This window comes from Osmerus mordax, chromosome 15 (genome assembly GCF_038355195.1).
Source record: "Osmerus mordax isolate fOsmMor3 chromosome 15, fOsmMor3.pri, whole genome shotgun sequence".
Lineage (NCBI taxonomy): Eukaryota > Metazoa > Chordata > Actinopteri > Osmeriformes > Osmeridae > Osmerus > Osmerus mordax.
This window is the reverse complement of record NC_090064.1, coordinates 4,663,827-4,680,954: the sequence shown is the minus strand read 5'-3', so window position 1 is coordinate 4,680,954 and position 17,128 is coordinate 4,663,827. Positions and strand designations below refer to the sequence as shown.

Here is a 17,128-nt window from a genome sequence, read left to right as displayed (position 1 = left end):
TTGCAGGAGTTGGTGGAGAAGGGCCAGTGAACCTTTTGCTATTGCTACGAATGTGAGAGTCCGGAAAAGAGGGTTACGACTAGGCCAAGAGTGATACTGCTTGACCACACTAGAATTGTACTGGACTAAGAAGGTTTCCGCTATTTTACTTAAGAGTGTGCTATATCAATATCAACATGACTGTTGCTGTATCCCATGTATCAGGTCCCTATGTAACAGGATCATTGTCTCGGCTGAGGATAACCCGACGAAGGGGTTCCAAATGCCGTTGCTGGGGCTGGCTGACCAGGACGAGGAGGCGGTGGTTGGTCCGGGCTATGTTGATTGATCTCTGGTGTTTTCAGAGATCAAAAGAGGGATTAAAGAATGTATAATACATTACAACACATATTCTAGAACTGTAATCACCAGCTGCATATCAGGCACGGCACTAACTATGATCCCAGTTATTTATATGTGTGGCATTTTAATCACTGAATGCATCACGGGCACTGTGCACGAGTGAATATAACAACAGGATTTATGAAGGAGGCATGTCTTAAAGTTATGTATTGTGCTTATTAAAGTTATGCATTGTGCTTATTAAAGTTATGAAACTTAGAAGTGTGCTCAGGCTTAAACATTGGGTCTCACACTGAGTGTGGGAAGCAGGCTGTTCTTTGTGTCTCTATCTTTTCATTTTCAGAAACAACCTTGAATCTGGGTGGAGATGGCACCCGAGCAGGTGGCAAGAACAACTCCCTGATGCACGAGAGAACAAGCTCAACCCTCTTTTCATCTTTCTGTTTTAATTGCACTGTATATTATATGCTGGGGCAGGGAAAGATAGCCAGTTGGACTTCGTGAACCAGCCCAAACTCTGTTGCGGGTAGGGAAACGTAGACAGCCCCAGAGCTCTGTACTTGTTGATTTCCAACTGCTGCATTAAAGCTGATATTATCGGACCTCTGCGACTCCAGACCACTCTTTCTAGAACACAGATTTGTGTCATAGAATACCATCATTACATATTGGAATAGACACATAGATATATGAATCCTTCAATGTGTATTCACAGTACCGTAACGGGGCACATGTGTTTCCGTTACGGTACTGCTTAAAACCACAGGTATATAATGATAATTGTACCATTGAATTGTTTACTAGTAATATGATGTCATAATAAATCATAAAACGTTCATTGATATGTGAGGCATGTTGATTATTTTAACGATTGAAAACGGATGTATCAGACTGCTATCAGACTGTCGTCCAACAGAGGCTAATTATGCTAACGCCTCAGTCAACAAGCGAAAATTGACTACTGTTTTCGAAAGTAAATGTACGAATAATATCAGCGTACATCATATTGTACATGAAATCTCACAATTGTGTTTTTTATCACAATGTTAAATGAGCAATAAGTTCAGTTTTGCATTTATTGACGCTTGGAACTCTGTTGTGATTACATTGAGAGCAGAACGTTTGTCCTCCCGAACCCACCCACAATGTCTTGTAGGCTAGCAGCAGAAGGCGGAGTTCGTTCTATTTGCAGTCCCTTCGCTACTGGTAGTAGGCTACTAGAGAAACTTCACTTGGTAAGTAGTTACCACGATTAGCAATGACTTTGAACTGGTCAACTGTGAAAAGCACTCTATGTTAAGCATTATGTTATATGCCATATTGAGCTATGCTGTTCTGATGTGCTTGCATTGTATGATGACGTGCTAGTAAATGATGTAGTTACGGTTGCTACTGTAGCATCTGGACCTAGCTAGTTAGTAAAATAATTTGGTTATGCCTCCAACTTATTTGCTTTGTACACATAGCTAATAATATTATGTATGTGATAAACAACAAATTATGTTATTATACTAGTAATACATTTTTTGTGACATTACTGTCACTTAATAGCTTACATTGCTAGCCATTTTAGGACTAGAGCCATTGCAAAAATACATTTTTTTCCGGTTTTCTTAAATTAGTCACCCGGGTTTTTCCCACACTCGGTGCACTGATAATAAGTCTAAGCCATGTCTTCGGAACCATACAAAGAAGTGATTTGTGTTTGTGACATGATAATAAAACACAAAATGCACATGGAAATTGCAGATCAGTTGCAGTCTCAACTTGGTGTCGGGCGAGGTTGTTTGGCAAGGAGTTTCAGATTTTGTGCCAGTCACAGTCTGAGACGGGAGGTTTCTGACTCTCAGCTAGACAGAGCTATATCGACAGCAGTACAGTAAATATATATATTATAGGTATTAATATCCTTATATGGATATATGTCTTAATATTGGCCGAGGAGTCTTATCTCCACAAAGCTGTCGGCCCTTTTCATCAGCCCCGCTGTTGTGCCATCAGATGCATGGCTGCCATGAAAGGCACCCCCTCGCGGTCGCGCGTGCGAACTTGAAACAAAAAGTTAAGGATTTCGTCTTGCTGTCGCAACCAAACGGAGGGAAGTCAAATGTCTCACATTATACTTTTCTTGTTATTAAAGAGAAGATTGGGCATCATTCACCAAATGTTCTTAAGATTTTTTCTTAAACCCCACTTACGCAGTTTTCACAAAGATTCTGGCATTCACCAATGTTTTCTTATTTGGGATTTGTTCTTAGGTAAGAACAGAATTTACGCACACCCAACAGCACTCTAAAGGCCGAAATATGCTTCTGCGTCTCCGTTTACGGATGGGCGGGCGCACGGATATGGAAGGATAGACTTTGTTTATGGTTCTCCGTAGGCTGTGGGTGCTGAAAACAATTCACGGACAGAAGAGTAGGTGGCGCAACGGTTTTTTGTAAGTCGTCGTCGAGTGTTTATTTACCTAGGTTATCGAGAAGTCGGAGCGAATTTACAAATTAGCCGTTTCATCAATAAAATACGCACATTTTCAGCAACTACACTGCCCATTTCTCGTCACATTTGAATTCAGATGCTGATTTACATGTACTGTTTAGCTGAAATATGAATTCTAAAAACTTACAGCAATGGCGGTCAAAGGATTCTGTTCATCCTGTTTATCACGGCAACCCCGCCCCTGACGCAAGCGGTTCTTAATACTGACCAATCACAGCCAAGGGGGTCTCCGTAGCTCTCCGAAATTACGACGGATAGTTAAGGCCGCAATATGCTTCTGCGTCTCCGTTTACGGATGGGCGGGCGCAAAGATACGCACGGATAGACTGCGTTTATGGTTCTCCGTAGGCTGTGGGTGCTGAAAACAATTCACCGCCAGAAGAGTAGGTGGCGCAACGTTTTTTTGTAAATCGTCGTGGAGTGTTTATTTACCTAGGTTATCGAGAAGTCGGAGCAAATTTACAAATGAGCCGTTTTCATCAATAAAATACGCACATTTTCAGCAACTACACTGCCCATTTCTCGTCACATTTGAATTCAGATGCTGATTTACATGTACTGTTTAGCTGAAATATGAATTCTAAAAACTTACAGCAATGGCGGTCAAAGGATTCTGTTCGTCCTGTTTATCCCGGCAACCCCGCCCCTGACGCAAGCGATTCTTAATACTGACCAATCACAGCCAAGGGGGTCTCCGTAGCTCTCCGTCGCTCACGACGGATAGTTAGAAAATTCAGGGGGTGCATGTCGAGCTCTCCGGGGCTCTCCGAGGGCTGACAGAGAGCTCGTAGAGGGCGTTCCTCGGAGAAGAGGGCGTTCCCATGTGTCTGTTTTTAGAAAAACGCAGAAGCATATATAAGCCTTTAGAAAATTCAGGAGGTGCACGTCGAGCTCTCCGGGGCTCTCTGAGGGCGTTCCCCATAGAGGAGGGCGTTCCCATGTGTCCCATTGGCCTTTACACACAATTTAGAGCTGACATGTTTGCGCAAAATAAGTAGTTATACCGTTTTCGTCCGTTCCAATTTAAAATTGAATATTTCTCGCCTTTATAATTTTGCAACTAATATTTTTTATTATTTTACACATAATTTAATAAAAAGTTAGTTTGTTTTAATAAATACACACTACACTTACACTTCTGCTCATTTGTAAAGCACTTTGAATTGCCATTGTGTATGAATTGTGCTAGGCATATAAACTAGCCTTGCTTTGCCTTCAATTCACATCAATTATGTTAACGGGGAACCTTGCCATCCAATAATAAGTGACTCATAACGGTATTTATAGGCCCAAAGTAGGCCTATTCCCCACACTAGGTCTATGTAACCTGCGTTGTGTTTGCTGCTCTTTACTCTCAGGATGGATGAAGATGTTTATTTCTGGACAATGGGTCATCAAATATACGTAATTCAGTTGTGGGCATTACTTTGGTCCGCCTGCAGCACTTATCTTTTCTTCTGCTCTATTAATAACAGTGTGTTCTAATTAATTCCTAATTACTAAAATATACAATCATAATGTCATATGGACACACAACATAAGATCTTCATCCAACATTGTATCGCGCAGAACAGTGCTTACGGTAGACACTCCACTCTTGTGGTGGAAAAGGGTACTGCATGTAGCATGCAACAGAACGTTACTGGCTAGTCATTCTAAAGCGGGAATGCTATCCCCACCACCAGTACGAACAGTATAATAACAATTTTACCACACAAGATATAAAACTTCAAATCAAAACAGCAAATTGAATTTGTTACCTGGACAATGGGTCATCAAATATACGTAATTCAGTTGTGGGCATTACTTTGGTCCGCCTAAACAAAGTACATGGGAACATTACAAACTCCATTAGCCAACCGCCAACGTGCTTGAAATTCAAACGAAAGTAGAAAATCAAATTAAACAATTCTAAATATCCTTAAAATGCGATTTATATGATTGCTTATTGACAACACAAAACAGACATTTAATTGGCATTTGTAATACAAATATATATGGAATTATTCTAAAGACTTGAATGCGAACACTTTTTGCCCAACCTACCTGCAGCAGTTATCTTTTCTTCTGCTTCAAGGCAGGATATGCTACTAAAGTGTGAACAATACTTCAAAATAAGAGTCTTGACCCAATGACGCAGGATTTAACAATCGCTACCAAGAACTTTATATACAACTCCTTTACACCTACACCACACAATGGCATATTTATTGCTGCTGCAAAATTTTGCAGTTCATGCCCTGGAGGGAACACATTTTCTGTGACCATACCGATTTATTTGCATTGAGTGTGACGAGTACCTGTTGGGACGCTTTAGGCTTCCAAGAGCAGTCCTCATGGATATTTGCAACAGTCATCTGTCTTCTATGCTTTGAAATATGTTTTTTTTGCCTCAAATTTCAGATCAAACCATTTATTTTTCACTTTATCATTTCTGTTCTCTTCTCCAGGTACAGCGTTCACTGCATGAGTTATTGCATTCCATGCATCGGTTTTATTTACTGCTTTGTATCCACTGCTGACGCTACTAAATATGATGTGTCGTTTGTCGCTAACTTCTTGCAGCAGTACCTCCACTTCAGAATTACAAAAGTTTTTCTTTCTTTTAAAGTCGAGGCCTCCACCGTCTTTACCACGTATTTTCGTAATTTCTCTGAGTGTGCACACGGCACACGGATGGCGAATGGTGTATTTGTGTCCGGGTTACGGTGCATTTACACTGCAGCAACGCAAATCGCTTGCCATCGCTCGCCTTCCCACAGTGCACCACGCTCGTGGGCGTGTCAGACTAGTGCAGAGTTGTAGTTCTCTAAAGTCATTGTTGTAGTTCGTATAACAATATGGCAAAGTGCGCAGACTTGGCAGGGCTCGACAATAACGATGGCCCGGGGACAGTAAAAAGTAACGTTGGGACAGTTAAACTAGCAACTCACTGTACCCTGCAAAGCATTGATTGAAAGAAAAAAATTGCATTGTAAAACTTAGCTATCTGCTAAATGCATAAATAACTTTGCAGCTCTTAGGGCGCACCGTTGGCCAATCAAGAGTTGAGCAGTGAGTGACGAGTGATTGTCAAATTGTAATTCTCTAATCTCAATACATTTTTTAACGACTGGCGCGAGACACAGAAGTGAAGATGGCAGCAAAGGAGAGCTACGAGCTCAAACGGAAGCAACTTTTTTTATGGAACTAAGATGCACTGTGTCGTCTGTCGTATGTTCCCGTCTAAAGCAGACAAAAGTGGATCTTTTTACAAAGGCACCGACAACTTTCGAAAACAATCCCTGACTAGCCATGCTAATAGCAGACAGCACCTGGTTTGCGTGACAGCTAAGCGGGTTGTTGACAATCCATCTTCCGGGCCGTTGACCATGCTGGTCAGGAATTTAAATGCAGATGCCCATCGTACGAGATGCACGACTTATAACAACGGCATATCACGTAATTAAGACGGACCAGCCGTTCGCCTCGTTTCCCCGGGCTATTGAACTGCAGCAGAAGAATGGTGTCGACTTGGGTACTCAGTATCATACTTATGAAATGCTATGGAAGCTTGATATGCTAGCATTGAGGGACCAGAGGTTTCACAGTTTCAACCAGACAGAGTTGTGCAGAGGTGGCTGTCAGCAGGGGGAGAGCACGTTTGAGGTTAAAAGTCAATTGTTTTGCTGACTATTACCTTTTTATTTTTTATCACAAGAAATTTGATTTAATTGTTTTTCTTTTTATATCGAGGATGTGTTTAATAAATGGTTAAACATGTTGACAGAATAACATAACTTATTTGTGCATCACATGACACGCTTGAGTTGCTAGAATTTACGACCAAGGTACGTTTGAAGCATTTAGTAATTTTTGAGTTTTTTGCAATATGAGCAAATAACCCAATTAGCTGAAAATGGCCCGGGTGTTGTTCTATGCCCCCTGATGCATCCTGTGAAATAGCCCTAGAATGAAACGCTTGGTTTTCTCCTTTTATGGTATGCTCATATAGATTTGGTTTACAACGAGCGAAGCTGCGGAGCAAAAACGCAGCACGGCCAACTGCACTCACTGAAACATCGAAGGTGGAGACTTGAAATGAAAACCTACAAATAAATCTATTGTGTCTACACAACACTGTTTTCAACAGATTGACTAGATATCATTTGAAACTAGAAAGGTACATTTCCTGAAGAAAATTTGTGTGTTTGCTGAAAGCAGTTGAAACGATTGTTTTGATGGCATGAATAGTGAAGAAGGTTTTACAATTTTTTTTAAAGAGGTATGTGCTTTAAAAACAAAATGGTGAGAAAGTGTTAAAAGTATATCTGTCACTGTTATGCATTGCGATATTTTCTTACTGTTCTTACTGAAAAAACAGTGATGAAAAGAGTATCTTATTGACTTTCATACATTTTTAAGCATTAAAAGTATTAAAGAATGAAAGACTGAGAAACAAAAAAAAGTTTGAAGAAAAATTAGCAAATATAGTGATGAAGAGTATTGCATAACAGTTATCAATATCATAGCAGACAAAAGTATGTCAGCAGTATGAAGGTGAAAAAAAGTGTTGCTTTGAAACCAAAATGGTGAAACAGTGTTAAAAGTATATCTGTCATTGTTATGCATAGCAATATTTTCTCACGGTTGAAAAAGGAGAAAAAAGAGTGATGAAAAGGGTATCTTATTTAATTTCATAAATGTTAAAGCGTTGTTAGAGCCTTTTTATATTTTATTTCATTCTAACCCTTTTACATTTTTAGGCCCTTAATATTAGTTAGACTTGTACACTTCTTATTTAAGATTCTTATATGTTTAATGTGTGCACCTTCCTGCCACAGTAAATTCCTTGTCTGTGTGATGTTTCTTGGCGAATAAAACCCATTCTGAAAAGTATTAATAATTGAAAGATGTAGAAACAGAAAAAAGTTTGAACAGTGGAACAGTGAAGAGCGTTGGCCAATCGGATTGGTTCCTTGTTTATTGTAACGTAGCAACTGTTGTACATTGTCAACTAGTGATGGGCATGCCGGCTCTTTTTCGTGAGCCGGCTCGTATGGCTAAGCTCACCAAAAATAGCCGGCTCTTTTGGCTCCCGAACGGCTCTTTAAAAAATACATGTTTTAACTATGAACTTGACTATGATGGGTGTGAAAACAATTTGAACTAGAGAGGGTACAATTTCTGTGGAAATTGTAGGGTGTGCTTGCTTGCGTCGGTTGCACAGGGGTCCGTTTTTGAATGACAATTTTTCAACTGATATTTCTGTATATGTTATATAAAAATGCATACTTATTATTTATAAAGATTACATAGATTTAAAAGCATATTTTTTTTGCTGCTCATTTACAACTGAAAATACAAGTGAAGTGTAGAATGAAATAGATGTCTTCTCATTTCCCCTGCAAGAGGCAGCCTCATCGTTGAATCAAAACGAATAAATTTGGCAGACCGGTGTAAAAATTGACCTAATCTCTATGACTTAAACGTCCTTTTAAGTTTTTCCCTTCTCGTGATATTTTCAAGCATTTAGCCTACTCATATTGCATTCATTCATGAATAAAGAACCCCCTTTGAAGATTATTCTACGACGTTACCGGCAGTAGAAGATTGAATCGCGATTCAAACAGTACCATCTGGTAACTGAAAATATGCCCCCCAAAACGTAAATAAGCTTGACATTTATTTAGTGGAAAATCACTCATTCATAAAAAGCTCACTGGTAGCGACCATTGTCAGTAACAACGCAAAATGCGATATAGCCCTGTGTGGAGAAGCTTCCCCCGGTAAATTGTACTACTATGGTACAGTACTAGACTACTGCTGTGTTCGTCTTGGTAGCGATTGCGTTGGTTGAATTGGATTTAACGTTCCGTTGTACGGTTTAGGCTGAAATTAATTATTTTCATGAACAGATTGACAACGTTTAGGCTGTGGCAATGAAGTTCAGGTTAGTAGTTAGATAGACTTTTGATTTAAGTAAGGAGAGTGCCGAACATGTTCTGTCGCTGTTTGACTTCCTAAACAGCTGTGTAGTGTAGATGTTTTTGTAGTGTGTCTCGCGTAAGCTACAGCGTTGCAGTGAGCTACACTGGTTTGAAACGACAGGTAATGGTTATTTCACCAACAAATCGTTTACTAATGTCAGAATAAATCCTACAACGAAAATGTATATGTGAGGAAGGTTTATTTTAACGATTGAAAACAGATAACGCTACATCATAGACCACTGTAGTATGTGTTGCCCGGGCAACACAGGCTAATGTCATGATGCTAATACTTCAGTGAAATAGTAGACTACTGTTTCCGAAAGTAGATGTACTTCCTTAATAATATCAGCTTATATTGTACATTACACATCACAATTGTGTGTCATATCACAAAGTAAAATGAGTAAATAGTTATCCCCCTGGCCTCTTTTCTTGTGGCGTTTCTGCAGCTGCCTTGCAGTAAAGCTATAGTTAGCCTAGCTATCCCCCAAGTTAACAGATGCGAAACGAATGTTCTGCCAAAGGTTGTCACGCGTGTTTTCGTGACGTAGTGGCGTTAGTAACGTCAGTGACTGTGGCTAGCAAATTAGCCACTGTTAGCTTCACTTTTCGCCACAAAAACTTAACTTCAGCCTAAACCATGCAACGGAACGTAAATTCCAATAGAAGCAACTCAATCGCTACCAAGACGAAACTTTTGACACCTACTTTGTCTATGTAGGCCAAATATTGACTGAGTTTTAGGGGGGCAAAAAGAATAATAATAATAATAATAATATATATGTGAGAGAAAAAAGGTTGTGCCCTTGCCGAAGGCAAAGCACACCCAACTAGAGAGGGTACAATTTCTGGGAAAATTGTAGGGTGTGCTTGCTTGCGTCGGTTGCACAGGGGTCCGTTTTTTAATGAAATTTTTACAACTGATATTTCTGTATATTTTCTATAAAAATGTATAGGGCCTACTTATTATTTATAAAGATTACATAGATTTAAAAGCATCTTCTCATTTCCCCTGCAAGAGGCAGCCTCATAGCTGAATCAAAACGAATAAATTTGGCAGACCGGTGTCAAAATTGACCAAATCTCTATGACTTAAACGTCCTTTTAAGTTTTTCCCTTCTCGTGATATTTTCAGGAATTTAGCCTACTCATATTGCATTCATTCATTAATAAAGAACCCCCTTTGAAGATTATTCTACGACGTTACCGGCAGTAGAAGATGGAATCGCGATTCAAACAGTACCATCTCCTAACTGAAAATATGCCCCCAAAAACGTAAATAAGCTTGACATTTATTTAGTGGAAAATCGCTTTCATAAAATGCTCACTGGTAGCAATCATTGTCAGTAACAACGCAAAGTGCGATATAACCCTCTGTGGAGAAGCTGCCCCGGTAAATTGTACTACTACAGTTCGTCTTGGTAGCGATTGCGTTGGTTGAATTGGATTTAACGTTCCGTTGTACGGTTTAGGCTGAAATTAATTATTTTCATGAACAGATTGACAAAGTTTAGGCTGTGGCAATGAAGTTAAGGTTAGTAGTTAGATAGACTTTTGATTTAAGTAAGGGGAGTGCCGAACATTTTCAGTCGCCGTTTGACTTCCTAAACAGCTGTGTAGATGTTTTTGTAGTGTCTCGCGTAGGCTACAGCGTTGCAGTTAGCCTACACCCACAAATCGTTTACTTGTAATGTAATGTCATAATAAATCCTACAACGAAAATTTATTTGTGAGGAATATTTGTTTTAAGGATTGAAAACAGATGCATCATAGACCATAGTATGTGTTGTTATTTCTTAAATTTGTTCTTAAGAAAGTTCCTAAGAAAAATCTACGTGTGATTCATGATGTGTTCCTAAACAGCAGAATTGTTCACAGGTGTGGTCTTTGATGAATCCCAATATTTTGTAAATTGAAAGCTTGTGCCCCGTTGCTCCTATTTAGCATAGGTAAACGCCCCGTTAATTCCCATAAAAGGGCATGAGATGGCAGGGCCGTGTGCACACTCAGAGAAATGTCAAAAAGACGTGGTGGAGGCCTCGACAAAAGACAGAAAAACTTTTGTAATTCTGAAGTGGAGGTACAGCTGCAAGAAGTTAGCGACAAACGACACATCATATTTAATAGCGTGGATACAAAGCAGTAAATAAAACTTCCATTACTCATGCAGTGAACGCTGTAGCCTATCTGGAGAAGGGTGCAGAACTGATGTTCAAGTGAAAAAGAAATGGTTTAACTTTCATCTGAATTCTGAAGCAAAAAAACATATTTCAAAACAGCCTAGAAGACAGTTGACTGTTACAAATATCCATGAGGACTGCTCTTGGTAGCCTAAAGCGTCCCGACAGATACTCGTCACTCACTGCAATAAAATCGGTATGGTTATGGAAGATGCGTTCCCTTCTCGGGGCACGATCTTCAAACTTTTGCAGCAGCAATAAATACGCCATTGTGTGATGTTGTCCTAGTGTGCGGAATAAGCCTACTTTGGGCCTTTAAATACCGTGATAAGTCACTTATTATTGGATGGCAAGGTTCTCCGTTAACATAATTTATGTGAATTGAAAGCAAAGCAAGGCTAGTTTATTTATATAGGCCTAGCACAAGTCATGCTTGCCGAAGGCTTGAGCACACCCAATAAGCTTCTTTATCACAAAAAGCCCTAGGACAAAATGATCAGCTAACATAATTTCATTAATCATATCAACAGCACATGGGAAAGTGTGAACAAGTACTAGTCAGGTGAAATCAAAATGTTTCTGATTGCTTATTGTTTTCCAGTGTACCATAAAAACGTGAAAAAATAACCTACAAATTCAGCAAACTCAAATTTATGTCAGTGCCACTTCTTTGTAATAGGCCTACTACATCATGTTGCATTTCACATTAAACCAGCCAGCATGTTTTTCTCCCTATTCTGACCTGTGAAAATCTGCATAGTCAAGGGGACAACAGTATAATAACAAACATATATGAATCAATCTGTGTTAGTTTATGGTGCAATAATATGACGAAGAAGTATTTACCAAACAGCTGTAGTGAAATACATTGTAAACCCAGTCAACAGAAGTATACGATTTGGGACAGAACTTGTGTGTACTCTTGCCTCTTCCTGTCTATCTTCCTGTATATTCGCCAAGAATGTTATCTTAGTGTACTGATTTCGAATAAAATACACGTCTCTTTTTCCTAGATGACATGGCAGCCCAGTGTGTGACAAAGGTGGAGCTGACTGTGTCTTGTGAGAATCTGCTGGACCGCGATGTCATCTCAAAGTCTGACCCTCTGTGTGTACTTCTAATGAACATCTCTGAGTCCCAGTGGTATGAGGTCAGTAGTTTATACATACATCATCCATACTATCATGCTATCCTTAAAGGCTTAACACAACCTCAAATCAGAACGAAATAGTATTCGTATAGGTTAATATTGTCTTTCTTATTGGAATGTCCCAGAAACTATTTGACAGACTGGTTATGAGTACATTACGGCTCTCTTTTCATAATATATATTTAGTAAAATCTGAAGGTTGCATTAAAATGTAGGCATGTTTTATTTTAAGATAAACATTTTCCAATTCCTAAATGACTAAATGTAAATGTAAATTACAGTCATGGTCAAATGTATTGGCAGTGACGTATATTTTGTGTTTCGTAAAGTTTGCTGCTTAAGTTTTTGTGTTGACTCACATCGTTTGTATATTATTGTGAAGAGTTATCAGATGCATTTTAAATAAAAGCTTATTTATCACAAAATGCCCTAGGTCAAAATGATCAGCTAGCATCATTTCACTAATCATATCATCAGCACATGAGAAAGTGTGAACGAGTTGTAGTCAGGTGAAATCACCATCATTCTGATTGTATAATAAGTGCAGACTGAATGCTATAAATGGAGGGACTCTTTGCCTATATTGATTGTTTTTGCCAAAGTTTTTAAAACGTACAAAATGCTTACTGTTTTACAGTATACCATAGAAACTTGAAAAGATAATCTACAAATTCAGCAAACTTCGCAAAACACAAATGTATGTCACTGCCACTACTGGCCATGGCTGTACAATAACTTGGAAACTATCCTTTAATTTTCTAAATAATATCCCAACACAACACTTGGTACCGAGATAGCGGAATTAGGATCTTTGAAGGTCACATGACATGCTGTTTTTGGATGCTTTTATATAGTCCTTAGTGGTCCCCTAATACTGTATCTGAAGTCTCTTTCCCGAAATTAAGCCTTGGTGCATAATTAGAGCCACTACGTGCAGTCCCACAATGAGCTTTCCTCAAGACGCGCTCTTTCTGTGTCTATAGCTTTAAATGCTAATGAGGAGGAGAGGGGCAGCACCATGCGTTAATGTTTACAATGGATGTATCGTAGCCCCTTTGCTGTAAGATGCCTCGAATTTGCCCATTCTTATCATATCACCCTGGTTTGCAGAGGTGCACACTCATAGTCATTTCAATGAGGGGAAAGGCGGATATCGCACGCACCATAACACCAAAAGCAGAACGGTTATCCAAATAACAAAGAAGTGTACAACACTCGCGTTAAAGCATGTGTATTCACACACATACTTGATGCTATCTACCTTTACATTAGCGACAGTAACTCAGCTGTTAGCTGCAGAGCTAACGTTACAGCCACATTCTAAGGGTAGCAAGCTAGGTAACCATATACAGTAAAGCAACAAAATGATATAGCGTTAGTTAACTACTTGTCTGAGGTTTGTAGCTGGACCAAGGAGAGTTAGTACTGATCAAGAATTTAATTTCAGCAAGGCCAGCTTTGTATTGTCCCGAGTTGTGGAAACAGTTGTCGCTGAAATGTTTGGCGCAGACATGCAAAAGTTTGGGAAGTTGTGTCGGCGCATTTCCAGCGAAAATAAAATTAAGATAAGCCTACTGGTTGTGCAGAGGCTCGGATGAAGGAACTAAAAATGGTAATGTATTTTTTTTATTTATTTGTACATCCAAGCACTGAGCAACTGTTATGCTTCGTTCGTTTGCTCGCCATGATGTCTCTCCAGGAAAAAACAATATCGCACTCGCCCTTGCACGGTCGTAGCTCAGTTTCTCATGGGCTGGCCAGATTATCTGGGCGGCCAAAGCAGAGAAATGGGAGGTAACCTTCTTCCTTGTGACGTCACAAGGAGGAGATTTTCAAACGGAGCAATTGAGTCTTCATTTTCTCAAAGGCAGCGAAGAACATCCAGGGCTTGGTTTACACCTATTGAAAATTCTAGCCACTGGGGGACCAAAGGCAGGCTAGGGTCACTCATTAATGTTAAATAACCTCCTAAAGTGAAATTTTCATGTCATGTGACCTTTAATGATAGTACATGGAGGTCACTCAATGTTATGTGCAGTTTTAGACAGTCAGTGAGTGGCAGTATGGGGCTGCACGGAGACCACTGAAGTTCTGGAAAGGTCCTTAGGTAAAATGATAAGTTAATAACTGGACAAAATGGGTGTCAGTCAACTGTCACAATTATTTAAGGTGTGGCTCATGAAAAAGCGTATAAGTCTTACCTACAACCAAAACACAGATAAGACAGGCCGATGTGGTTAGCGTCAAGCCTTAAAAAAGGTATGAATTGAATTCGTTTTTGTCAATGTCGCAGTGGATAATAGCGTGTTAAGTCTGCTTTCTGCAAGAGGGTTAAAAATGCAAATTCATGTCTTTGTATTTAACTTGTGGACACTGTTTTATGATATGCAAAATATGTTTTTTTTTAAATACATATGCCTGCTACTTAATAGACACTAATCAATACACATATATGCCAATGCAGGTTGGGCGCACAGAAAAAATACAGAACTGCCTCGCGCCGAAGTTTGCAAAGAAGTTTGTGATTGACTACTACTTTGAACAAGTGCAGAAATTGAAGTTTGGAATCTATGACATTGATAATCAAACAATCGATCTAAGCGATGATGATTTCCTTGGAGAACTTGAGTGCACCTTGGGGCAGGTACTGATCTGGTTCCAAATAATTTTCCCTTCAGCGTCTGTGTATTTTTCCACTGACGTTGTGTTTTTCTTCTCTACCCTTTTCAGGTTGTGTCAAACAGGAAACTGAGACGACCACTTATGATGAAGAACAAAAGAACTGCAGGAAAAGGAACTATTACAGTCAGTTTACTTATTCCTTAAAGTCACTGTCTTGTCTGTCTGATACAGTGCATTGTTGATTACAAATTATATAAAATAAAATAATCTAAATGACCAATGCATTTGTATATTCATTTTATGTATGAGTAAATAAGTGACTTTGCCTTTATTTTCTTTATGTAGATCAGTGCTGAAGAAATAAAAGACAACCGAGTAGCACATTTTGAGGTGGAAGCCAGGAAACTGGACAACAAGGTACAAGCTAGATAGGAACATCCCATCCTCCATCCAATAATGATATGACATTTACTTTCAACTCAATGATGATCCTCTAATTAAAAGGAAAAAATTATCGTCCACCTAGCTCTCAACGCTTGTCAGAAATGTCCAAAAATGACGATATAATACAAATTAAAAACTTTGTCACAGCATTGTACTTTAATATATAGATACACACCTATATTATAACATTCTGGTTTTAAAATCCAATTGGGATATGCCTAGAAAGTTTATTTTCCTCATTTTAGCAGTTAGCCAGGGGGCCCCATTAGTGTCCGTCCAACCACTTTCAATGGAGAAATTTCAAGTTTGACGCTGCTCAAGGCAAATGCTACACATACGGTTTGAGAGCGTTTACATACTCAAATCTCAAAGTAAGAGGCTGTAATTTGGTGTGAAGTAATATAAGGTGTATACATATCGGTGAGTTACTGTCTTTCGTTGCTGCTGCTTATCTTCTTTAAGAAAATAACGGAAGAAACGGCCGTGGACGATAATGGGATCTGGAATGTTGGACAGTTGGAATGGACGATAACTGTAATTGTTTTGTTCCAGGATTTCTTTGGGAAATCTGACCCATACCTTGAGTTCTTCAAGCAAACAGAAACTGGATGGCAGCTGGCACATAGAACAGAGGTGTTGTCCCATTACCACAGTTTTAAGGCTTTCTTATCAAAGGTCTCAATAGGCCGATATTAGACTTAAACTATTTTCAAGAAAACCTGCCCTCGTTCATAAATGTTGTCTGTACAGATTCCCTGTTTACCTGTCATTTTATATCTAGAATATCATATTGCACTTTTGCTAGTGTAACTTAGATTAGCTAAAATGGCCTATCTGTAGTGGATTTAAAGGAGACTGTGTCTAAGTGATGTATGTGATGTAGTCTACAATCAGCTTCCCAGTCCCGTCATTATCATAATTTTGATTGTCAGGTTAAAATGTAAACTTTTTGCTCTCAGCCTGATAGACCAGCCTCGTTTTACATGTCCAAACAGTTTGGGAATAAGAATGTATTTTTGAGTCTCCGGGATTGTTGTTCTCTACATGATGGAGCAAGTATGGTAGTAGTATGATTCATGTGATTGACAATGCCCCTTAGCAACCCATTCATTTAAACTGTAAAAAGTTAAGTGAAATTTAGTCTGTTTAGCTAGGCTAAAGAAGATTTGTATAAAAGTAACTGACTTCACTCACGGTGCGTGTCCACTGCAGCGACACGAATCGCTTGCCATCGCTCGCCTTCCCACAGTGCACCATGCTCGGGGGCGTGTCAGACAGATTAATGCAGAGTTGTAGTTCTCTAAAGTCAATGTTGTAGTTTGTATCAAGTCCTGGCAAAGTGTGCAGACTTGGGGTTTACATACTCACAATATCAATCAAAAACAACTCGACAACTAAAAACTGTTTAATACACATACACGTTGACGTGTAAAAACGTTTTATTATATTACTGTACTCTGTTAATCTGTCGATATGATTAGGGAGTCCCAGCAGGGCTAGCTAGTTACCACAGAACGAAGTTACGTAATGTGACGACACTGAATTTGAAAGTACAAAAAACCCACCAGGAGCACTGACAACGTCATCAGTCTTTTTGTTAATGTCTCTGTACGAAAACAGAGACGTATCAACAGGACTGGGTACGCAGCCACACAGACGATTAGTTTCTCCATCTTAGAGCTGAAAGCTAGAAATGTTTACCATGGTTGCAACGTGACGAGAAACAAGGAAACACTCCGATTGGCCATCGCTAGCGAAAATCGCTCCTCATTTGCATAAAGTTGAGAAAATGTCAACTCGAATCGCTTGAATCGCATCGCGTCGCTACCCACAATGCACCACACAAGCGATTCTCCTGGCTTCATTGAAATGAATGGAAAGCATATTGTCACGTCGCTGCAGTGGACACGCACCGTCAC

The 17,128-nt window shown here is 39.4% G+C and overlaps 1 protein-coding gene across 5 annotated transcripts in view; it reads left to right on the top strand.

The window, feature by feature from the left end:
* Window positions 1-1,497: 1,497 nt before the first annotated feature.
* Window positions 1,498-17,128, top strand: part of cpne3 (copine III) — a 60,301-nt gene continuing 44,670 nt past the window's right edge. For 3 of the 5 annotated variants that reach the window (XM_067251978.1, XM_067251979.1, XM_067251977.1), the window contains exons 1-6: window positions 1,498-1,577; window positions 12,007-12,143; window positions 14,608-14,787; window positions 14,874-14,948; window positions 15,111-15,182; window positions 15,762-15,842. In XM_067251978.1, the coding sequence (XP_067108079.1) occupies window positions 12,012-12,143; window positions 14,608-14,787; window positions 14,874-14,948; window positions 15,111-15,182; window positions 15,762-15,842 (540 nt within the window). In that variant the 5' untranslated portion in view covers window positions 1,498-1,577; window positions 12,007-12,011. The remainder of the gene's footprint in view (window positions 1,578-12,006; window positions 12,144-14,607; window positions 14,788-14,873; window positions 14,949-15,110; window positions 15,183-15,761; window positions 15,843-17,128) is intronic. The other 2 variants (XM_067251981.1, XM_067251980.1) reach the window with 1 other exon arrangement.